Genomic DNA, 26178 nt, shown 5'->3' on the forward strand with positions numbered 1-26178 from the left:
CCTGTATATAATTAGATCTGATCAGACATGACTGATATAAAACTATATGTAGTTATATATGTCTATATATGATTAAATCTGATCAGACGTCATTGATATGAAACCTATAAATATTTAAATATATATAAATATATGACAATTTTTTAATATCACTGGTATTAAATTTTTATTCTGTCAACTATCAATCAAACTTAAATCCCCAATACTTAAAAAATATTCAAAGGTTTCGACAGCAATTTAAAAGTATAAATCGATATCGATTGATATACGAATATTTATAAGTTTATAGATAAATAGATTTGATTCTATGTATCTAATGAATTCTATTGTATTTTATGTACAAAACCGAATTCATCATTAGGTGCATTATTTACGTAGGATGTATCAATTTGATTATTAGAGTTAAGTAATGCCATAAACGTTTCTTAATTGTAAGTGTATAACAGACTAGAGGATCAGACTACGAACCATCGATAACCAAAGTTAAGCAGCATAGACGTGGGACATTAATTGGACGGGTAGACAATAAATCCTAATTAAATTACTTAATTAATAATTTACAGATATTCTAAATGTACACGGAAAAAAAATTCTACCAAAATTTACGATGTTAACATCGTAATCTCGGACTAGACTTTTATTAACGTCAATTTTTAAATGTTTTATTTCAAAATTTATTATGTGGGTTATATTTTTTACTATTTAACATCGTAATTTTAACAAAGACTTTTAGGATTAAAAATTACTGCAAAAATTACAATTTAACATCGTAAAAAAAAATAAATAAAAATTACACTTTAAAAACTATATTTGATCGTACATTTAATATTTCTATTTACTTTTTAACAAAATAAATATTACAGTGCTGCCTCTGTTATAATACGATGGAAGCTATAAAAAGTACGATGTTACATCGTACTTTTTAAATAGTAACTGGGTCCTCCGCAAGTCGTTTATATGGATCTTAAAAATAACTTATAGTGTAGGCCCTTCAGTGGCCGAGTGGTCCAAGGCGTCGGACACTTCGCACTCGAAAGGACTCGGGTTCGAATCCAACTGCCGAACGATTGTTATTTTAATCTTTTATTTAAAATTTCTCTTCAAATTTTACGATGTTACATCGTAATTTATATTAACGAGCTTAAGACTTCGTATTGTTTGTCTGAAGTATTATTTCTTAAATGAAATTTCCAACCCTACATCGTAAAAATTACGATGTGAAAAGTCTAGTCTACCAATACAATAATTAATAGGACAAATTACGATGTTAGCATTGTAAATTTAACTAGAATTTTTTTTCCGTGTAATTCTAAAAATGACTATATTCGTTCATGCATGATTATATATAACTAGCGTAATATTTTGCGCGCAAGCGCGCGCGTGTCGTTTTTCATATATTAGTTTTAATGTATATTTTCGTGTTGTTTGTATATATTTTTTTGCTTTCGACCAATCAAGTAATCGGAAAAAAGGCTTCATACATCTCATGCCTTTTTTATTTAAGGATCATATATGATCATGTATAAACAGATCAAGTTATGTATGATCAGACCTGGCCAATTTTTGGATCTGATCATATATAGACAATTATGCATGATCATATATGATTAGACAAAATCTTTTTTCATCGGGAATAGTATTCAATTAAATGTTTGTTTAAAAATAGTCTATTAATATAAAACACGGTAAGAGTATTCAAGAAAATTACCTTTTTTGATAACATGCATGTAAAAAAAATGTTTCTATGTAATTTAATGTACGCTTACAAAAAAAAAAATAAAAAAAAATAACCGTTTGACATCTGTTTGTCCTTTATATATAAAGTGTTCTTGATATGATTTGCACCTGAAGAGGATTCTTGCCAAACTGAACGTCAAGTCAAGTGCTATGACAACCGTAACTATAGATTGATTATTTATTATTGCGTGACACACGTCAGCAAAAGCTATTCTGGAAGGATTAAATATTAATTGACTTTAAAACTTTGAATAAAGTCTGTTAGATCTTAATACTTTTAAATATTTAATTTTTTAATTATACCATTCTCAAAAGTTACTATTCACAACGTAAGCTCTTGTTTATGGTTTTATAAAATGATCAGTCGTTTGTAAACCGTTGGAAAGATCTAAACATGGATTTCTGGGACAATAAAGACTGGCGTTTTGTACGTCTTCAATTGTGCGCTTTAGGTGTTTGGCCTTTTCAAAAACCAATATTACGGAAGGTGATAGGGTTCTTTATTGTTCTGTCCGTCCAAACCATTACAGCACCAGAGGTAAAATATAAATTTAGTAATAAAAAAAAACATTCATTTTTTTTTTAAATATATATTGGACTGTGATGAAAAAACCGAATATTTTTTTAACTTTCCGCTAAGAAAATTTAAAATTTTAAAAAAAATCTGTTAGGCGAGTAAGACATTCCTTCACTGAAAGAAAAAATTTGGGCGTCGGTTGGTCCTGCGGGCCAGTCCCAAAACTTCCAGAGCTCCAAGAGCTCGAAAACATGAGCGTGAATGTATTTTCGAGCTCTTCGAGCTAGCCGCGAATTCTGGTGGCTGCTGGTTAAAATCGAGAAGATAGAAAGCGATGCCCAAGTCGGAATCTCAAGTCTGTTTTAATCGTAAAAGTTTCTAAACCCTTCGAAGTCTCATTTACCGCCTAAAACGAGACCTGTTTTGAGCGTAGATGACGATTTCGGAAAATGAGTACGATTAAACCAGACCTGAGCAGTACCGTTTTAATCGTAAAGGTTATCAAAAGATGTACCATTATTATTATTTTTTAACTCATTCATTATTATTATTATTATTATTATTATTATGACTTATTATAATTTTACGACTAACTTATAACCCAGCTCAGACAAGATCCAAATATATCGGCCGTAGCGTAGGGGGTAAAGCGATAATCTGGCGAGCATTAGGTTGTAGGTTCGAATCTCGGGTAGGGCGAAAATATTTAATAATTTATATTTAATAAGTTAAGCGTATGTGTAATATCTAAGTGTGTACCCGTATGAAAAAACCATATACTGTCGATAATATATAAAAAAAATATATGGTAAATAACTGAACATATATGTCGGCAAAATTATTAATATTGATTAATATATGATTCATTATATATAATAATTTGTACATCCAATATTATAATAATCCATATCATTTATAATATATGTGATTATATACATGTGATATTGTATCAAAAATTATATGTCCGCTTTATATATTAATTTATAACGTAAAATATATGTTTCATCTTATGAATTAATTTATAATTTCAATATCATTATAATTCATATAATTTATAATATATGTAATTGTATACATATGATATTACATCTCAAATTATATTCTTGTTTTATATATAAACTTATAATTTCAATATTATAATAAGTTCGATATTATTATACATAAATAATTTAAAAAATACACTCATACCAAAAATTAAAGGAACAAAAAAATTTTTGAAATTTTTAGTGATTTTCGCAAGACTGTAACTTCATGAAAAATAATCGTATCGAGATTTAAAAAAAGCATTTTATAGCTTGAAATCTCTAGTTTTATATTTGTGCAAATATATATAAACATATATCTATATAAATATATATTTACATACATTTATACAAATATATGTGAACATATATTTATATAATTATATATTTACATATATAAATATTATATGTCAGTCATATAATTAAATCATATATCTTGTCATATAACTTGAAGTATAGTATAAAATATTATAAGCAATATTTATAGGTTAGCATGTAAAAAAAATATATTACTAATATATATGTTGTAAATTATAAAATCATATAATATTTTGGCAAAATTTTGTATATGGCTCCATATATGGCTTCTTATAATTCCATATAATTTATCATATATTTTGAATTATACTGAAATTCATACACTGAGAAAAAAATTTTCTCCTGACAACTAAATTTTATTCATGACAAGAAAATGATTTGATTGCCCATTGCCAATCATATATTTGGTTGTTTTCACTGAATATTGTATAATTCACCAACAAAATAAATTATTAGAAATTATAAAATATTTAGTAAAGATAATTACGTGTTTAGTAATAAGCATAAAATCAAATTGATTACCTGTAGAGCTTATAAAGTAGTCATAATGAAATATATTCGTGGGCCTTAGAGAATGACTTATTAATAATAATTAAATATTTATTTAAAATGACAGAATATTTATTCAACAGTTAAATAAATGCATATTTAGAAAAATAATTTATTCCCTTCACACGTACTTTTTTCGTACTATGACAAAAATTGTTCAGGATAAACATTATTATCAAAAATTAATGTCAGAGTGTAATACAGGATACCCCTGTATTATTATCAAAAATATTCAGCGGACCAACCATCCCATGAATGCTTTAAGCTGGCGAATATAAAAACTCTGAAATAAGTATCTTACCAGGGACACCACAAATGGTGGGCGCGATCTAGTGGCGAGCACCGAACTACTCCCGCTGCTGCTGCCTAACACCATAACTTTTAAATCATAATAATCATTAGGTTCAAATATATATTTATTAACCTCGAACAAATATATATATTTATTCTAAATGAATATATTTTTTTGTGTCTAAGTAATATTTATTAGAGTTTAATATAATAATATTTTGCTTTAATATTTGGATTTGTTGGCACTATAAAATAGTTTAGTTGTCCATTAAATAAATATTTTCTTAACTTTACCAAATGATTTTATTATCTTAGAGAGCGAAATATTAATGCCAACCAAATAGAGTCTATTAAATCATTTGTTAAAAATGACAAAATAGATTATATTGACGTAATAAAATTTAGTTGTCCCAAATTAATATTAGTTTAACAGAATTTAACAAAACTAATTTAATTGTCCGAAGATAAATTTTTTCTCAGTGTATATTGCTTTTTCATTCGGATAGTGTGATTATATCTCTATAAAACGAATAAAAGTCACCTCTCCTGACCTTGAAGCTATAACAACCTATCTCCAAATACGATCCAGAGTAAAAAAAAAATAATAATTTTGCTTCTTGATCCTGATTTTAAATCGCAAATAACATGATAGTTTTTTTTCATATTATGTATTTATCAATATTAATATTAATAAAGCATTATATAATTATGATCAATACATAATACAACAAATAATTATTATTAGCAATTATAAATAATGGTATGCTACTTAAATAAAAAATTATAAAAAAAAAAAAATATATGACCACAGTAGGATTCGAACCCGAGTCGCTAAGTATTTTTAAATGTAATGTTACTATCATTACTATATTTCACATTATTATAATTTTTGGTCTGATTTGATCGTTACTGTGTCAGAATGGGACAAAACTCCTATGATTACGATGAAAACAGTCCTGAAATTTCGACTCGGGTGTGTCTCAATATATAAATATATATATTTTTTTCTTATTTTTAAAATAAAGATTATCAAATTCACATTCGTCTGGCGTGATCTTCAACAGTTTGCTGATTGTTTTCCATTAATAGGAATACATCTTACGTGTACTCTTAAGTGGATGTGTTGTGTTGTAAATATGAATAAGGTAAAATAATACTAACAATTTTATAAATTATATTAAATAAATCAAATTTAGAAATTTTTTTGTTTACAGATTATAGCTTTGCTCAATATGATAAAATCTGATAATCTATCGACAGAATTAGCTGAAAAAGAGCACAAAATTTTAGATGATACCGCACGATTAAATCGATTATTCGTTGTTTTTTATTCGGGTAAATAATTTCTGAATTATAATGATATATGTTAGGTTTTTTTTTTATTTTTACGATTATAATCAACTGACAGTACACGGAGAGAAATTTATGGTAATTATAATCATTACAATATATTGTGAGAATGGTTTCCATATCATATGGTAACAGATTTTTTCGAAATATCGCCCGACTAAAAATTTTTATGTGAGACCTATTGGGTCCTTATGGGGTTGCCCTATAGGGACCGCACATAGGGATGTAACGCAAAGACCTATCGGGCCCTTATTGGGCAGTCCCAGCTATGCCTCAATAGGGAAATCCCCAAAAGATCCCACTAGCGCATTCCTATTAAATAAAATATTAAATTGGAAAAGAAAATTTCAATTTGATCCGAAATGTGATTTAATGTATTAGGAACATTACTTAGAGGAAGTGTACATGGATTTAATTAATGAAAAAATCCCGGTGACTACTGGGCTCGAACCTGCATCCTTCCGATTCAAAGTCTTTGATGCTATCCACTGTGCTGACCCACGTATGTGATATGTGATATTGTAAATATCAATACTACGAGAAAATTTGTTCTACATGTAGTGCAATGAAATCACCAACAATATCCACGTTGTAACAAATACTATTTTGTTATCGATCACAATAAAAGAAAAGTATTTAGAAAATCCAAATAAAGCCTTAAATTTGTATGATTCTGTTTGCTCTAGACTTTGATAGCCTGTTAGTATACGAAATATCAAGTTTACAAATTCGACTCCCAGGACTTTTTTAAAAGAAATTTAATGCCATACAAGAATATTCAAGAGCCGAATTTTTATCTCACACGGTTCAAAAGTTATTATATTTTTAATCAAAAAAAATTTTTTTGCATGTTATTTGAATGGGAAATTTCAAATGGCTACCGACACCTTTTAAAATTGAGCTAAAAATTTTGCCCAATGGAAGAATTTTTTCCTCGATATATAGGTCCTTTTTAAGACGCTAATTCAATAGGTTGGTTTTTTTGGATCACCCTAACACACACACACACACACACACACACACACACACACACACACACACACACACACACACACACACACACATACATACAGAAATTGCTCTGAAAATGTCAGAATAGCATCGTAGCGCCTTCAAACGTCGACATACGATGAAAACTCGATTTTTGAAAATCGGGGTGAAACCAATAACTTCCCGAATTTTTTGAAAATCGTCGATTTTCTCAGCGGGAAGTTAAAAAAGACCCAAATCGGACAATTTTCCATTATGTTATGGCTATTTAAAAAACAATTCCCGAAATCTTAAAAAATTCATATCTTTTGATTGACTGGATGAAAAAATTTAAAAAAATTCTTAAAAACCTTTTTCTAGGGGTACAAAAAAGTTCCCCAATTTCAGCGAAATCGGAGATGCAAAATCTATTGGTAGGACGAGTTGGCATGGGATGCCCCATATATTTATTCTACACAGAAAAAAAATATTCTCGACTGAAGGTAAATATTTTGGATTCAAGAAAATTTTTTTGAAGACCTAAATTTTCTCAGATGAAGTAGAAATCTTCTCCGACCAAGATGAATTTTTTTTAACCACGACAAATTCTCTTGGCTCAAGAAAATCTTGACTTGGTTCCCGAAAACGTTAGTCTTCAAAAATATTTTCTTAACTCAAGATAACTTTTTTTTCTGTGTATAAATTTTTTTCATGGGGGTCGTTACCGTACTATTATGATAATCATTATTATGCTATTACGGTAATCATAACCGTACTATTATGGTAATGGATACTAGAATATATATATATATATATATATATATATATATATATATATATATATACGATGTATTTAATATAAAAAATGCATATAATATAAAAAAATTTGAAAATTTTCAGAAAAATGATTTTAATGGGTTAGAAAAAGAAAAAAAAAATTCAGCTAAATTAAAAGAAGTCGGGGTCAAAAATGGACTATTTGGTGTGGAATGCCCCATTTGTTTCTCTCCATGTACACTGATAGAAGGATTTGTTTGTATTTAATAAATCAATTTATTAAAATCTTTTTCAGATATTTTTTTGGGTGGAAAAAATATTTTTTTACTATTAACAATATTCGTTAGTATTAACAAAATCTATTTTTTATGAGAACAAAATTTTTGTAACTATTAAGAAGCTTTAATATATTGAAAAAAATATTTATTTCCACCAAATAAGATTTGTTAATAGTTAAAAAATATTTTGTTGGTGGTCGGTGTTGATAGATGGCTATACTTAACGCGTAGTTGTAAAAAAATATATATGCATATACATGATTTTCATACGATAAGTTGCTTATTATTTTATACTTTGTGGAAAACAATTAATAAAATGGAAGCTTTGCTACAATCGTGGGATTTATACTCGATTTTTTGTGGTAAGTTGACAGTTATATATAAGGTATATTCAGTAGCATCAGTACTTAACCTATTCATTGTCTTGTCATCCTATTTTATTTTTTAAATTCCGTTTCTAAAATTAACACTAAATTTATGAATTTACTTTTGTATTCCCACTCTAGTAAACCATATAACTGACTTTGAAATCCTTAGTGAATTCCTTACTAAAATTCTAGAAGAGACCCAAAAAGAAATAATCCCTAGTTTGGTTTACGACTTCGTTTAAATAAAAAATATAATGAATATGTAGGTTTCTTTTTAGTAGATTTCATAAAAATCTAACTATTGTATTTGTCCTCATGATGGAATTTTCGAAAAATTTTGCTACCTCTAAACTCAGCTCGATGAGCTGAGTCAGGAAATACATTCAGTTCAAAAGTTTATATATGTATTTATATATATATATATATATATATATAATATAACGCGCCGTTCTCCAACGATAGCGTCCGCAATTCTACACCGATCTTAATGAAACTTAGTATACTTATTCTATGGACGATTACCTTGGATGAGTTCGAAGAGGAGCCAATTCGGCCAATAAGTTTAGAAATTATGGTTAATTGAAATTTTGTAAAATTTTCAAAAAAAATTTGTTTGCCGCTTTAACTGGATGTAACTTCTAAACAGAAAGAGATAGCTTATTTTCGTTTGTTCTATGTGAAAGCTCGTCCGATTGCCTACAATTTTGACTATACAGCTCATTGATTGGACCATTTTTTCTAGTAGATAAATGGTTTTGAACATTTACAAAATATTATAAAAACTAATTTTATGCAGGTTTTCACTTTGATTATAGCCACAATTTTAAACCGATCACCTTGAAACTTAGTATACGTATTTTGTGGGTGACTACCTTGTTCGAGTTTGAAAATGAGCTCAATCAGTCGATTAGTTTAGAAGTTATAGCATTTCAAAATTTTCAAAATGTCCAAAATTCATATTTTTACTTATTCTTCCTTTAATATCTTTTGAATGTGATAACTTATCGACTTTATATCAAATTCATCTGAAAGCTCTTCGAATAAGCTTCAATTTTCATGCCTATATATATGCCTAGACCACTGAAATTACTTATTTTACCATTCATTTAATGAAATTTTGCTATTGCATTAGTTCTCCTACTTCTTAGTACATTCATGGAGCTACTTAAATTCATATTATCGCAGTGTGACACTTATAAAATCCAAACATCTGAATTCAGTGGGTATATACAATTCCGTTTTATCGACAGTGTATAAATGATATGATATATCAATAACAAGATTAACATTAGTTATGATGATAATATTCTCTATATCTACTCGTCGTTTGATATTCTAATAGGCTTTTTATTTCAAATATTAGTACTAATTTCAAGTATAACACTTTGATGTATCACAATCAATTTTTAATCTTAGAATATTTTATTAGTAGATTTTATTGAAAGCAAATTATCGCCTTTGTCTTTATGGTAGAATTCTCGAGCATTAAAACCATAATCTATCATAATTTTTCGAATAGGGTTCGGAATACCATTTGTCCGATAGTTTGAATATATGCATACGTATCTTTAAATAACGTCAAATCAAAACATATAGTGCATTGTCATCAAAAATTCTTCTGAAGCTCATTTAGTTAGCTTCAATTTTTGGCATTATACTTATAATTATTTGATTTTTTTTGTTTTATCATCTCGAGAATTTTTAAAAAAATGTAAAAAAAAATTTTATTTCATTATTAACTTTTATTTGAACAGTGAAAAAAATTCAACAACGAGAAATCTACTTCCATTTCGGCTGCCGAATGGCCTTTTTTGTTTTACAACTATTTATTTTTTTAAATTCAATTCATTATTCTCAAAAAATTATTTCAAATAATTTTATTATTGATAAATAATTTTATTTTATTTACAGATTTCCCATCACGAGAAGATTAATGTAAAACTTTTCTTAAAATAATGAGAGGAATTTTTTAAATATTAATAATCTAGTGTGTAAATACTAATAAATGATTTATTAAATATTAATAAATCATTTTTTATATGTTAATAAATCATTTGTTAAATAGTAATAAATATTTGGTTAGCACAAAAAAATCGCTGCTAATAAATGATTTATTAACTGTTAATAAATATTTGTTAAGGACCTATCCTCTAATAAATTATTTATTAAATATTAACAAATCTTTTTAAATACAAAAAAATCCTTCTATCAGTATACCCCAACTTTTCTCGATTAATTTTTCTTTTTTACATTTGATTCAAGTCAAATAAGCGAAAAAAGAAACGCCTCGATTTTTCCTCTAATTTCTTTTTTTTTCCTAAATACAATAATGTTTAATTATTTATTTCATTAATTAGTTTGGATTTATATGGTTGCAATATCTTTTTTGATTTTCGTGCCATTGATACCACCAACAATGGACTTATTTTCGCCCCTCAATGAATCACGGCCAAAAATGAGTATATATCGCACTGAGTATCTATTCGATTCAAAGAAATATGGATGGGTAATAATACTTCATCAGTGTATAATAAGTCCATTTCCAACAATGATAATAATCGCAACCGGATCACTGTACAGTAATTTATGTCAGCATGCCTGTGGCATGTTCAAAGTAATAGGGTATGTTATATTTTATTTATACACAGAAAAAAAAATTAACTTGATTCAAGTGAAATATTCTTGAACCAAGGATACTAGTTTGAAAAATTCCATTTTTTTTGCTTCAAGAATTTATTTCTTGGCTCAAGAAGTTTCAGGATTCTTAAATCAAGATTTGTATATGCTTGGTTCAAAAGTATATTTTTTTTCACACAATAAATCTAACTCTCAAACCAAGTAACAGATTTACTTGAGTGAAGTGAACATTTTGACGCCAGGTGGCGCTCCGATGGGAACAGCGTACTTGCTTGTTTTTCTCGGTCAGTTGTAGTTAGTTTTGAATTGTAAGTTCACAATTTGAACATCAAAACATTAATCTCGCCGTTGATAATTATTTTTGTTTAATGTATATGCATATGAACAACTTTCGGTATCATAATACTTAAAGTAGTAAATAATTACTGTGTTCAAACTTTAAAGATTTTCACAGTAAATGTATTTAATTGTCAATGCTTATTTACTGGGTAACCTCAAATTTTCTATTATTGAAAATGTGGCCATTAAACAAAAATATTATTTAAATTTTTAGTACAAATAAATTTTTTTTCAAATAAAAATATGCATTAAACTTCCAAATCAAAAATTAGTATAAGTAACCATTGTAGTAATAAACTGATTAATAATTTTTAAAAATATATTTGTATATTTCTGAATCGAATAAAATAACATCCTGATTCAAAAAATGCGCCAAACTCAAACTAAGTCGGTATCATCCTGAGTCAATATTATCGGCCTCAAACCAAGAGAAAAAAATTCTTGGGAGAAATACATATATATATCTTGTTTGAAAGCAAAAAATGCTTCTTTTAAGATTAAAATTTTTGAAAGAAAAATTTTTACTCTCCATTGAAGAGTAATAATTTATTTATTCAAGACTGAAATTCTTTTGAATTGAGAAGTTTAGATGTTTCGAAACAAGAATAATATTTTGAAGAAAATAATTTACTTGAACCAAGTTAATTTTTTTTTCTGTGTACTAGAAAAATCAATTTTAAATTCGATTTAGTCGAATCCGCATATTAGTAATTGCAAAAAGAAATAAATTTTAACGCTTGAGTAACACGCTTGAGATTTTGCTTGAGCACTTAAACAAAAAAAACCCTTTGCGGAAATGAATCACCCTAATATTTATATATATATTTTTTTATTCGTAAATTAACATTAATTACAGACACAGACTTAGAAATCTTGGCGTTCCTAGCGATGCCGGGACGGATGAAAAAAAGTTAGATAATCGCACTAGAAACGAAATTTTTCGTACATCCTTAATTACATGTGATCAAATGCACAAAAGAATGCTCGGGTAATATATGATTTAACGCAGTGTAATTTTCATTATTAATTTTGTTTATCCTAAAAAATTATATTTATTTTTTAGATATGTCGATAAATTTCAGGATATTTATTCTAATACTTTATGCTTTTCAATGACTATGAGTATAATAACATTGTGTATTTGTGGCTTGCAAGTATGTTGAATAATTATTTTTTTTCTATATTCTAATATATATAAATATATATATACATATATTGTACATGGGTCATTCGATGCCAAATCGGCAAATTTTTTACCCGACCAAAAAACCGTTTTTTACCATTTCTTTCTCCCGCAATAACTCTCGAACGAATTATCCGATTGAGATGGCTAAGGCAGCAATCGATGCGTTTTATTAAGTTCTAGAGCTGATTAGATTTTGAAGTCGATCGTTCAACTCGCTTCTGAGAAATCAATAAAAAACTAAAAAAGAAACGTATTTTTTTTTTCGTAATTCGCCAATATTTTCAAGTCTACTTGATCAAATAATCTGGAATTTTCAGAAAAGTTGATGGCCAATAAGCTCTTTCGATTGCCGCCTTAACCGTCCAAATCGGTTCATTAGTTAAAACGTTACAAAAAGTTTACATACACACACACACACACACACACACACACACACACACACACACACACACACACACACACACACACACCTACACACACACACACACACACACACACACACACACACACACACACACACCTACACACACACACACACACACACACACACACACACACACACACACACACACACACACACACACACACACACACACACACCTACACACACACACACACACACACACACACACACACACACACACACACACACACACACACACACACACACACACACACACACACACACACACACACACACACACACACACACTCGGACATCATTCTGAAAATAGTCAAATTAGCTTCCTACACGGAAAGGAAATCATGGGAAGTTTTCCTATGCATTATGGGAATAGTTCCCATAATGGTATAGGAATTGTACCCATACTATTATAGGGATGCTTCCCATATATTATGGAAACCATTCCAATAATATTATGGGAACTATCCCCATATCATTATTGGAACCATTCCCATAATGGTGTGGGAATCATTCCCATACTATTATGGGAACTATTCCCATAATGGTATGAGAACTATTCCAATAATATTATGGGAACTATTCCTATAATGTTATGGGGACCATTCCCATAATATCATAAAAATTTTTTTTTCTGCAAAATAGTGTAGAAATTTTCCTCATGATATGAAGAGATTCAAATAAAGTGTCTTCGACGCTACATTTATTAAAAAAAAAAAAAATTTGTTAAAAATTTTAATGTTTTTGTCAAATGCAAATTTTTTTTTCAATGTTTGAATTTTTGTTTTTATATTTAATAATATTTCTGTGTATAATAGAAGTGATTTCCACACTTTTCTTTAAATTAATTTTTTCATGATAGTATGGGAACCATCCCCATAATATTATAGGAATGGTTCCTATAATGGTATGGGAACTATTCCCGTGATATTATGGGAATGATTCCCACAATGGTATAGGAACGATTCCTATACTATTATGGGAACCATTCCCATAATATTATAGGACTAGTTCCCATAATGGTATAGAAATAGTTCCTATAATTTATGGGAATGGTTTCTATAATTTATAGGAATAGTTCCCATATATTATGGGAACGATTCCCATAATATTATAGAAAGTATTCCTATAAATTATAGGAACCATTCCTATAATTAGAGGAACCATTCCCATAACGTTATGGGTATCATTTCCATAACTATAGGAACTATTCCTATAATTATGGAAAACGTTCCTATAATTATAGGATCTGTTCCTATAATTTATGGTCGTAATTCCTATGTTGGTATAGGAAAAAATTTCACAAAATTATGGGAACAGTTTCCATAATTTTCTTTCCGTGTAGGACCTCAAAACGTCGACATCTGATGAAAACTCGATTTTCGAAAATCGGGGTGAAAACAATAACTTCCCGAATTTTTGAAAATTTACAATTTTCTTAGCGGGAAGTCAAATATTAAATTTTTTTTTGAAACACCCTAATATATACGTTAGGTCGGTGGATTTTGCGAGCTTGAATTCGGGACCAACTCACAGCCGACAATTGCACCATATAAAATTAAATTCTAAATAATCCATGAAACAAATATAATCATTTTTCAACAGATTACACTGAGAACAAAAAATACTTTTATTAAGAAAATTTACTTGATACAAGAACATATATTCTTGATGATTTTCGAGAATATATATAATTTTGTCTCAAGAATTCGTAGATTTGATGAAAATAATTTTTATCCAATTCAAGCAAAGCTATTCTTTTGTTTACTCACAACATGATAACAAATGCATATAATATCAAAATAATTTTGACGCTCTTTTCTCGAGGAAATTTATTATTAATAATAATCATATAAATATTTTTAACTGATTTCTTGAACCAAGAAATTCTTGTTTGGACAATACCCTAGCAGACCTGATTTACCGTAAATTCACGGTATTTTTACCGGAAATCTACCGTAGAATACCGCAAAATTCGAGTAGATTTACCGTAAATTACGGTAAATTCACCGTAAATTACGGTAAACCCACCGTAAATTATGGTAAACCCACCGTAAATTGCGGTAAATCCACCGTAATTTACGGTAAATCGGTACTTTACGGTGGATTACCGTAAATTAAGGCGGGTATACCGTAAATTTACCGTCGAATACGATAAATCTACCGTAAAAAAATTCGGGTGGATTACTGAATTACCGTAATTTACGGTGGATTACCGTATTTCCGTATTTTACGGTAAATCCACCGTAATTTACGGTGAATCGGTATTTTACGGTGGATTACCGTAAATTAAGGCGGGTATACCGTAAATTTACCGTCGAATACGATAAATCTACCGTAAAAAAATTCGGGTGGATTACCGAATTGCCGTAATTTACGTCGGATTACCGTATTTCCGTATTTTACGGTAAATCCACCGTAATTTACGGTGAATCGGTATTTTACGGTGGATTACCGTAATTTACGGTGGGTTTACCGTAATTTACCGTAATTTGGGTCCGTTAGGGTAATACTTTTTTTTTTCAGTGTATAATAAAAAAAGACGAGTTTTATGAAGTACTAAGATTCGGAACTTGTACTCTAGCCATAATAGCAGATGTTTTCATCCTCTGTTGGTATGGCCAAAAATTAATAGATAGCAGTGACTATTTATACTTTTGCGCGTAATTATATTCTATTTCATTTTTAAATTAATACACTGATATAGTTTGGTAATAAATATATAAATATTTTAATGCTTGTTAAGATGTCAATGTAATTGGTACCTGTGTTCAACTACACAACAGAAATTGCTGATTTCAATGATTGTTAAGTTGTCAACACCCTGTTCTGTAACATTGGGTAAACTTTATCGAGTATCCTTGGAGTGTTTTGGCACAGTAACTATATACTATATTATAAGATAATTAAATAACACCGGCACACAAAAAAAATTAAGTAGAATGTGCATTTGACTGGACCTACCTACGGGTACGTATTTTGGTCCGCTGAATCCGAATTCGAGGTCGGTTTGACCCCTACACCCTCGAAATTTCGAGAAAACTTGGAAAAACCGTAAAAATGATGAAAATCGGCAGTTTTAATGATAAAAAAATTTTTTGGAACTAAACTAAGCGTGATTTTCATGTATCTCAATCCGCTGAATCTGAATCGAATCTTTATTGAGACCACGAGCCGTTTTAAATGTAAAAAAATCGAACAAACCCTCCAAAATTCCGAAAAAAGTAATTTTTTTGGTTTTTTTACTCTCGTGTTTGACTTTTGAAGACTCAATTGCTTGTGCCTGTAACCAGGGCACTTCCACGTGGTGACGGTGGGCAACAGAACCATCTGGCAGAGTCCCTGGGTTAACGTAGATATATCAAGTGATTTGATATATCTACGTTATAGAGTATTTATTTTAGGCATTAAATCATGTCCAATCAATTTTTTTTCTGTTATGAATGGTAATTTTTACAATTTTTTCGAATTTTTTCAGCTTTAGAGGGTGAATAGACTAAAAAAATTAAGATGCGAATTGAAGACATCAAAAGATATAAAATTTTATCTGAATTGGACCAGAAGAAGTTTTTTTATCATAAAAACTATATTTTTTCGGAATTTTCGAGAGTTTTGTGTGATTTTTTCACATTTAAAATGGCTCGTGGGCTCAGTAAAGTTTCGATTCATATTCAGCGGATCGAAATACATGAAAATCACGCTTAGTTTAGTTTCAAAACATTTTTTTATCATTAAAACTGCCAATTTTCATCATTTTTACGGTTTTTTGAAGTTTTTTCAAAATTTCGAGGGTGTAGGGGTCAAACTGACCTCGAATTCGGATGCAGTGGACCAAAATACTCACCCGTAGGTAGGTCCGGTCAAATGCACATTCTACTTAATTTTTTTTGTGTGCCGGTGTAATTAACAATGAAATAAAGTTCCTAATAAATTTACATTTTACAGATAATGAAAACAACGATGTCATATTTCACAGTTATAAATTCTATGAGAGACGAAGAATAATTTATAAATTTTTATCTATAGTATATATAGGTGTTCGCACACATCGTATGAATTTATGTATCAATCTTACATCTATAATCTATAATCTATAATCAATACTCACATATGTTTATAAAATTCATGAACAATTTGATTCAAATATATGTTGTATGATGGTAGTACTTGATACTGTATTTTATTTAATATTTTTTTTTAACCTCTTGCTAGGAAAATCAACCCCTATCAAAAATATCTATGTAAAATTCCATGGGAACCCTTAGAAATCCATACAGAAAAAGTATGGATTCATAAGAATCCATGCAAGAAACCATGACTATTTCCATATTGGAACTTGGTGTGAAATACCGTCGTTTACCGCAAAATACCTTAAGTTTACCATATAATACCAAATATTACTGTAAATTACTACATTTTACGGCAATTTACTGTAGTACATGGTAATAAGGGATAGTTACGATTGAAATACGGCAATTTACGGTAATTTGCGACATTTTTACCGTACGTACCGTAGATTTTCTTTGTTTTTACAGTGCAATACCCTAGCAGATCCGAATCACCGAAATTTACGGTATTTGACCGCAATTTACGGTATTCTATCGTAATTTGTAGAATTTTACCGTAATTTACGGTAAATTAGGTAGATTGCCGTATTTGACCGTAAGTTACGGTAATTCTGTCGGATACCGTAAATTACGGCAAATTACGATAATTATCGTAATTTACGGTAACTTGGATCTGCTAGGGATACAGCACTCTACGGTAAAATACCGCAGGTTTGCGGAAATTATGCGGTAAATTACCGTACTTTTGTTGTGAAATACCGTCTTTTACCGCAAAATACCTTAAGTTTACCATATAATACCGAATATTACTGTAAATTACTACATTTTACGGCAATTTACTGTAGTACTTGGCAATAAGGGATAGTTGCGATTAAAATTCAGCAATTTACGGTAATTTGCGACATGTTTACCGTAAATACCGTAGATTTTCTTTATTTTTACAGTGCAATACCCTAGCAGATTCGAATTACCGTAATTTACGGTATTTGACCGCAATTTGCGGTATTCTATCGTAATTTGTAGAATTTTACCGTAATTTACGGTAAATTAGGTAGATTGCCGTATTTTACCGTATGTTACGGTAATTCTGTCGGATACCGTAAATTACGGTAAATTACGATAATTATCGTAATTTACTGTAACTTGAATCTGCTAGGGATACCCTAGCGGGTCCGAATTACGGTAAATACAGTGATTTACCGTAATTTACGGTGCCTAGCAGAATTACCGTCAATTACAGTAATTTACCGTAAATTACGGCAATCTACGGTAAATTACGGCAATCTACCGCAAATTACGGTAAATTGCCGTAATTTACGGTAATTCTGCTAGGCGCCGTAAATTACGGCAATTTGCCGTAGATTACCGTAATTTACCGTAGATTACCGTAATTTACCGTAGATTACCGTAATTTACGGTAATTCTGCTGGGCACCGTAAATTACGGTAAATCACTGTATTTACCGTAATTCGGATCCGCTAGGGGATACTACACTCTACGGTAAAATACTGCAGGTTTGCCGAAATTATGCGGTAAATTACCGTACTTTTGGTGTGAAATACCGTCTTTTACCGCAAAATATCTTAAGATTACCGTATTTTACTGTAAATTACTGTAAATCACCGTAAATTTGTGATAAATTCCGGTATTTTACTGTAATTTTTCCAACTACCGCAAATTGTATGCAATTTTGATAATTACTGTAATTTACCAAAGTTCGGATCTACCAGGGAATTGATGCCGATTTTACTTGTTGACAAAAAATGATAAAAATTGAAATCTTTACAAAATAATAATAAATTTTTTTTTATTAAATCTTTTATTTGTCACAATCTGTATTATATATTTTAATCATTATAAATATAATTAAGAACATAGTTTAATATATATATAAAAATTTTTTTAAATTATTTATTATTAATAATTATAACTATCAATAAACAAATAAATAAACTATTACAGTAAAAATTATAAATTAAATTATCTAGTAATTAGTATAAAAAAAAACATTAATAGTAAATAGTTTTTTTTTTCGGAAAAATTTTTAATAAATTGAGTATTTTTAATAAAAAGATGTAATAATTTTATTTAAAAGAAAACTAAGTAATTAATTAATACAAAAAAAAATACATTGCATAAGTACCGTGCCATTAAATATAATTATTATTATTATCATTATTTAATTATTTACAGTCTTTTAAAACAGCATCGATAGCTTTGACAAAGTCTTGTCATATATTTTCAATTTAATTTTGATATTTTATTTATTTACATAAAAAATATATATATTTTTTTAATATTATTACGATTAATTTTATGCACCATTAATATTAAAAAAAAATACGTACCCACTAACAATTAATTATTTATTATTATTAATAATAATTAACCGGGTGCAAAATTATTATTATCTTAAATCATTGTAATTAAAAAAAAAATATATATAATTGCACGAACCCCCTTTATGATAAATAATCATAAAATATAGAAAAATTCAATAATTATAAATTATTAATTAATTGATCAATTAATAAATAAATGATCGTATGAGGAAATTTAATTATTGCATTTTAATATTTATATAATAATTATAATAATCTCATCTTATATTTATGATTTCCTCTTGATCACTGCGAAAATAAAATTAAAAATATAATTATTTTAATTTAATTTCTGAAAAATATTAAGAAAAATTAAACCATTCCGTATCACAGGTTAACCGGTTGTATAAATGATTTTTTTAAGTATACGAAGCAATTTAGGGCAGTCAATAACAAAAAATTTTTTCATTTATATCCGAGTAAAAATATTTAGATAGGGCTATATATAAATTTTTATATCTGTCGGATACAATTAATACCTTAATCTGACCAAATATGTTCATATATGATCTAATATGAATACTCATGTATGATCATATAAGATCATGTAAAACCAACACTCATATTTAATCATACATCAACACTTTCATCTCATAAAATGCAAATAAACCTTCTATCTGATCATATATGACCATATTATATGATTAATCATATATGAATAGTCAAATCTGATCACATATGAACACTTCAATCTGACAAGATACAAAAATTTACTATCTGATCATATATGAATAGTCATATCCGATCATATAGGTACGGTCATATGTGATCATATATGAATAGTCATATCTGATCACATATGAAGACTTCAATCTGACCAGATGCAAAAAATTCATTATTTGATCACATATGAATAGTCATATCTGATCATATAGGAATGGTCATATCTAATCATTTATGAATAGTCATATCTGATCACATATGAAGACTTCAATCTGACCAGATGCAAAAAAATTCATTATTTGATCACATATGAATAGTCATATCTGATCACATATGAACACTTAAATCTGGCAAGATGCAAAAAAAACATTATCTGATCATATATGAATAGTCATATCTAATAATAAATGGTCATATAGAAATAGTCGTATTTAATCATATATGATTAGTCATATCTGATCATATAGGAATGGTCGTATCTAATCATATACGAATAGTCATATTTAATCATATATTAATAGTCATATCTGATCACTCATGAACACTTAAATCTGACAAGATACAAAAAAATTCATTATATGATCATATATGATCAAGTCTAACCATATATGAGAACTCATATCATAAAATATGATTAGATACGATAAATTATCTTATCTGGTCATACATCATCATATCTGAGTATTTTTCCGGACATGATCACGTCTGATATCATTTATGATCACATATGATCATATCAGATCAAGTCATTTGTAATATCAGATACCATGCATAGTCATATATATTCATGTCTTATCAAAATCAAATTAATATATGACCATATATGATAATATCTGATCATACTTAATCATATATGATCATATTTGGTCGTTTTTACAAGTTATGAAGAGATTGAAAAAATTTTTTCTCTCAAATATTCAGTTTCTAATATTTTTCAAAATAAAATCTTCGATTACTTCTTTAAAAAAATTAATTTTTCATATCTTTTTTTACTTTAACTAAAAAATCAAAATTGTTTTTATTTTGACCTAAAATGCCCTATATTTAGATGTATATAAAATTTTCCGAGTGATATTCTTTCAAATAATTCTCACGGCAATCAGAAGTCAGAGGTCTTCTAAAAAATCGGCACTTCCGATCACTGTAAGAATCATTAGAATCGATGGACCCGTTCAAAAAATATCTTTCCGTACATCCACAGCTTAACTGAGTAAACCATTTCTTTTTTTTTTTTTTTCGAATATACCCATTTGTTTAAAAAAATTCCCGCCACCACCCGATAGTCGATAGTCGATAGTTATATACATTAAAAATAATAACTTAATTTTTTTTATAATTTAACAGTTTAAAAATACTGAGTCTTAGTTTCCGGTTACTAGATTAACAATTAAATCGGTATCGGAAAAACGATCGATCGTTCTTAAGTTTTTTTTTCTTTTTAATGAAAATCAAATAAGTCGCCGGAGAGAATCACGATTAGGTACTTGGAGGGTGAAAGTAGGCGAGAGAAGTATATGTATATATAATTTTTTTTCTTAGGTGCGCACCTGCAGTAGCATGTTAGCGAAATTAGTGTTGGTAAATTTAAAGTGTCGTTTGTCGTAAAATTTCAGCAGGGCTGGACTGTAAGGATGTTTGTCCTTGAGATGAATGTAGTGGACTTCGGGCTCCTGAGTTGTGTGTCCACACTCTTCACAAACGTAGACCTGTAATAGCAAAATTAGTGCTCGTGATTAAACGCCCTTTGGAATGAGTACCAACAAGCCGAAGATTTGCTTGAGAGTTAAGATTTTACCTTTGTCCGTCTCTCCTTGTAAGCGTACTGATGCTGAACACCGTGAACCTTGAGACAGTGGCTCTCGAGTGAGCACCTCTGAGTAAAACTTTTCTCGCAGAGATTGCACTTGTACGGCCTTACGCCAGTATGTGTCCGTGTGTGACGCTTAAGGTCAAATGTATCGTTGAAACCTTTACCGCAGAATGTGCACAAGTAACGTTTAACGTCACTGTGACATTTCATGTGACGGTTTAGTAGCCGTTGTAAGCTAAAAGTTTTGCTGCAAATACGGCAGGAGAAACGATTTGGATCATCGTCCTGGAAGAACCCAAAGACCAATCAATAAGATTTTCATTCGAAATCAATAAAAAGTATTGTCTTTGTTCAACAAAACTTACTTTGCCAGAAGCTGGTCGACTAACGCGTTCTTCGTCGCGATTACTAGTCTGCCGCTGTCCCTCAATAGCCAATGGATTTTTGATTCCATGACCGCCATTGACGAATTCCAATTGACAATCACCCGGAAGTCCCAACTGAATACAAACATAAAATATAATTATAAATTCTGATCACTTTTAAGTTCGGATATTGAATTAATGGAAAGGGATAACATATTAAGGAAGAGATTAAGCACTCAAGTTGATTGGCACTGCATAAAATAAATGCTTTTATTTGCCTTTATCAATCAGGAATGCTTACCCTCTGCTGGAGTACGCCAGGCCGTTGTGTTAGGGACGGGTCGCCAACGCTGATTGATGAACTCACAGTTGCTGTGACACCCGATGGACTTGGTGCGTGTTCCATAAGTCCGCATGCTGGTGACGTACTTGTTGAAGTTGCGTCAATAGAACAGCTTCCGGCACCTGGACTGGGTAAACTACCGCCTGTACTGCTTCCGGTATCGAGGTCTAAACCTGTATGCAAAACAAAAAGTTATCGTTATTTGCTTCCGGTGTTATCAGAAATCAAATTTCATTCAAAAAAGGCCTACCACTTCCAGAGAAGGTGAGACCAGGGCTCAACAATCCCTGATGATGATGTTGATGTGGAGATGTGGCAGGTTGTTGTTGTTGTTGCTGCTGCTGCTGCATCTGGACCTGAATCTGCAGTTGTTGAAGCTGCGGTTCCTGATGCGTCTGGTTTTGGTTGTTGATGTGTAACGCCAATTCAGGGCGTTCTTTGGCAAGCGGCTGATAACTAGACTCATCGGAAGGGTATGGAGTTATTCCTGATAACTTTGACAGGGAAAATTGATTCGCGTTGTAATGTCTTGTGGTATCGAAACCTCGAAGAGCCATACTGTGCTCGGGAAATGGGTCTACCGAAGGTTCTACAGGAGTAGTCATCTGTCCGTCATGGCCAAGGCTAGTGGCTGATCCGGGGGAATGAAGCGAATCTTCCAACAGATCATTGCCTCCTTCATCGGCTGGCAAACGGGGCAGAAACAATTCTGCAGCATCTGTTAAGCTTTCTAGGAGTGCTGTGTGATCCGTTGGTGAGCTAAATGTAAGGGTGGCAGTAAACTGCAAAGGATCTACTACGGCACCGGTTACCATGTCGACCATCATTCCCGAGTCAGTGACATCGTAAGTTCCGTACTGTCCGGACAGTAAGTCATTGGGCTGAATTTTATAATCTCCTAGCTCGTCTTCGTCAGTTTCTTCTTTGAGCACTAACTCATAGGACGCGCATACATTCTGCAGCAATGAGTATTGTTTACCTTCTTGCGCGTTGTATTGCTGCTGAATATCTTGCTGTCCAGTATCACATTCCATACCAACGTTAGTTGGCGTCAAATATCCACCATTCTGTCCCGTATATTGATTTACAAAATTAGCTAGATTATTCCCACCTTTCAGCGATTCATAAAACGGGGGTAGCGAACCCGAAGGTGGTGAACTTGGTCCATAATTACCCCGACCACCATTACCACCAGGATTCATACCTCCGTCTCCAGCACCACCACTAGCTCCACCCCCAGCCCCAGCTCCACCACCACCCATAGCACCTCCACCAATATCACCTCCACCCGACCCAGAACCCGAATAACCACCACCACTTCCTGCAGAGCTGCCACCGCTCGAACCGCTGGATCCCGAATTACCGGAACTAGCTCTCCCATGTCCAGCGGCTGCATTTACAGTCTGAGGACCCGATAATCTCATCGCCAAAAGCGGCCGGGCAATTGAATTACTAATTCGCAAAGCTTTAGCCCCTTCACGACTCTGCTCCTCATCCTGATCTTCCTCTTTATTTTTCTTCGGCACCGCGTAGTCAATCGGCTGATCCTGTTCTGGTTCCGTAGTCCGCGGTATCTCTATTTTAGTATGCTCTTGTCTAGGTGGTTGGGTCTGAGGTGGCACCCGCTGTATCACCGAAACTCTCGTCGGAGGTTCAACTCGCGGTGTTTTGGGAGGAGTCGGTGGTCTAGGCAATTCAATTTTATCAGCTTTACGTGGAAACTTGTCTCCCGTTGGTACAATCGCTGGACTTCCATATTCTTTACGTTCAGCACGTGTTAGTACGTGCGTACGACTTCCGTACGGGACATCACCGCCTAAAATACTTGATATAAAGCGCCTTGGTGTCGAGCTTGGATTCGCGGGTGTGGATGTTGGTTGCCATTGTGGTGGTGGTGATACTGCTGGACTATTGCTGCGTACAGATTCAGGAGTTGTCGCACGATCGTCCTCTGTTTTATCGCGATCTGAAACAAAGTCGTTTTTCTTACTGATTTACCTTTATTGCTTTTTTTGTTTTTATTCGTTGAAAGGAAGGTTTCGAAGCCAGAGAACGTTGTGACCGTGAGATTTAACTGGAATGCGCGTGTACTGCATCGACAATAAACTCTTATTCGGTTGCTGTAGTCCCGTATCCTTTTATTTTTATTAAATCTACTGGTAGGGATAAAACTTGTTCGGTTCCCAGTGTAAGTCACTATGTATGTATGGAATACCGTAGCATAAGGGTACTTATCCAAGGCAACAAATCGCGACTCTTATAGCGGCGCTTCAAGCGTCCATTTTAAGACCGAGGAATGCTACCATGATCCAAGTCGGAGAACCTTTTTTTCCTTTAGTCTGTAATTTTATAACGCGATTCTACTAATGACGATATTCTGTTAAATTTTGACCCAAACTGACTAATCCAAAGTTCATTGCTCGGTCCAGCATTGAACTCACCGATCATATAATTTTTTTCCTAATCAATTACCGGCTAGAATATGAATATGAATTCTGGTTGTTGAAAGGATAAAAGGTGAATTATACCGTGTAATTGTAAAGAATAAAAACCGGAAGGTGGTCAGCAACAGGTGTCGGCACCTGTTGCGAGCGTACAGTATCGTATAATTAAAAATAAAAATAATATATATATAGAATTGTATACTTACACTGATGTTTATTGACAATGAGACTGAGTGGTTCGGTACTTAATGGACTATCCTTTCCATTAGGCGGTGATTTACTCAAATGTTGTGCTTCCAACAACCGCAATTGTTGCTGGTGCAAACGGTTTTTAATCAAAAATATTTTCGGCATTTTAACAACCCCCTCAAGTTCAAAATACCTGTTTCACAAACATTTACACCCTTGATAAACAAGTTTATAGACTATTCAAACAATGGGTCCCCCCAATTGATTCCACATTGACCTTGAACTTTTACTCCACGGAACAATTATAAAATAGCGTTTTCCGTATAAACATAAATCACAATAGTCCTTGACAAGTGTCAAGTCACCACATGTAGATAAATGTCCACGTTATAACTATTTCTATCACCTTGAAAGTCTTATGCACTTTGATAATACAAAAGCACTTGAGAATCAATCGTTATTTCTTAGGCTGGTTGTTGACATCTAGGATTAATATCCCAGTTTACAAAATGTCTTAGGGCACTGATTGTTTTAAAAAATCTTCAGCAACTATCACTTCACTGCAACGTGACACGTCAAAGATTTACCGACTGGTCGTAAAATTAAAAAAAAAATGTAAGGTGTGGTCCAAGTTCCGTTGTCTGAAGAGTACGTTAGGGTCTCTCGCGAGCAACTGGGGCTTTGAGAGATGTCGGACGGGACCCTGGGCCCCGACCGTGAGTTAGTCGTCATTTTTTTCCCCCACCGGATTACCGAGCACAGGTATTTACTTGTACCTGCTGGCCCCGGTTCACTCTGGCCCCTTCCCCCGCACCCTCTCACCTGATCACCCGCTCACCTCTCCCCTCCCCGTGTAGCCGACTCGGGGCACTGGCTCGCACGTCTTGCCTGAGCTACCTTGGCTCCCATAATACAACTACCACTACGAGTAGATTCTCCGCCGCCACAATTGTATCCTCGCCTCACTTCTCCTTACATACCACTCTTCTCTTCAATTTAAACCTCTGGCGTCTCTACCCCCGCGTCTATACAGCTGACTATAGTCATGCCTCGACTCAAATCGACGCACTTGAAGCGGTTCTCTCTATACTCTACATCTACTGTTCCCTCTGTTCTTCAGTTTGGTTCTTGGTATATGTCATTATACTGCACGGACG

The 26178-nt window shown here is 31.5% G+C and overlaps 3 protein-coding genes across 5 annotated transcripts in view; 1 reads left to right on the forward strand and 2 right to left on the reverse strand.

The window, feature by feature from the left end:
• LOC130675141 (uncharacterized) overlaps positions 1–1843 on the reverse strand; it is a 42046-nt gene extending 40203 nt beyond the window's left edge. The window contains exon 1 of the mRNA XM_057480657.1: positions 1709–1843. The gene's annotated coding sequence lies outside the window, so the exon portion shown is untranslated. The remainder of the gene's footprint in view (positions 1–1708) is intronic.
• A 277-nt stretch (positions 1844–2120) lies between these two features.
• Positions 2121–16916, forward strand: LOC130674473 (odorant receptor 67c-like). The gene is made up of 9 exons (XM_057479814.1): positions 2121–2275; positions 5460–5579; positions 5649–5769; positions 10534–10798; positions 12009–12140; positions 12216–12306; positions 15286–15422; positions 15506–15638; positions 16705–16916. The coding sequence occupies exons 1-9, from the start codon at positions 2132–2134 to the stop codon at positions 16762–16764; spliced, it is 1203 nt and encodes a 400-aa protein (XP_057335797.1). The 5' UTR covers positions 2121–2131; the 3' UTR covers positions 16765–16916.
• Positions 16917–19134: 2218 nt separating this feature from the next.
• LOC130674634 (transcriptional regulator ovo-like) lies at positions 19135–25864 on the reverse strand. Of its 3 annotated transcripts, XM_057480024.1 has the most exons (7): positions 25039–25863; positions 22639–24354; positions 22347–22561; positions 22046–22180; positions 21666–21965; positions 21418–21576; positions 19144–19456 (listed from the first exon to the last, which is right to left on the reverse strand). In XM_057480024.1, exons 1-7 carry the CDS (start codon positions 25184–25186, stop codon positions 19454–19456), a joined length of 2676 nt encoding a protein of 891 aa, XP_057336007.1. In that variant the 5' UTR covers positions 25187–25863; the 3' UTR covers positions 19144–19453. The 3 variants fall into 3 exon arrangements, with proteins under 3 accessions (XP_057336006.1, XP_057336008.1, XP_057336007.1); XM_057480023.1 differs by having other exon boundaries at positions 19135–21576; positions 25039–25864; XM_057480025.1 differs by having other exon boundaries at positions 19137–21576; positions 22413–22561; positions 25039–25854.
• Positions 25865–26178: the final 314 nt, after the last annotated feature.

This window comes from Microplitis mediator, chromosome 9, assembly GCF_029852145.1.
Source record: "Microplitis mediator isolate UGA2020A chromosome 9, iyMicMedi2.1, whole genome shotgun sequence".
Taxonomy (NCBI): domain Eukaryota; kingdom Metazoa; phylum Arthropoda; class Insecta; order Hymenoptera; family Braconidae; genus Microplitis; species Microplitis mediator.

Excerpts from the sequence above, each read along its gene's own strand:
- LOC130674473 (XM_057479814.1), top strand. The coding sequence starts at position 2,132 with ATGGATTTCTGGGACAATAAAGACTGGCGTTTTGTACGTCTTCAATTG. Across the intron at positions 2,276-5,459 it reads AAACCATTACAGCACCAGAG|ATTATCAAATTCACATTCGT; the intron begins GTAAAATATAAA and ends TTTAAAATAAAG. Across the intron at positions 10,799-12,008 it reads GGCATGTTCAAAGTAATAGG|ACACAGACTTAGAAATCTTG; the intron begins GTATGTTATATT and ends CATTAATTACAG.
- LOC130674634 (XM_057480023.1), bottom strand. The coding sequence starts at position 25,186 with ATGCCGAAAATATTTTTGATTAAAAACCGTTTGCACCAGCAACAATTG. Across the intron at positions 24,355-25,038 it reads CATTGTCAATAAACATCAGT|ATCGCGATAAAACAGAGGAC; the intron begins GTAAGTATACAA and ends ACTTTGTTTCAG. Across the intron at positions 21,577-21,665 it reads ACAAGGAGAGACGGACAAAG|GTCTACGTTTGTGAAGAGTG; the intron begins GTAAAATCTTAA and ends TTGCTATTACAG.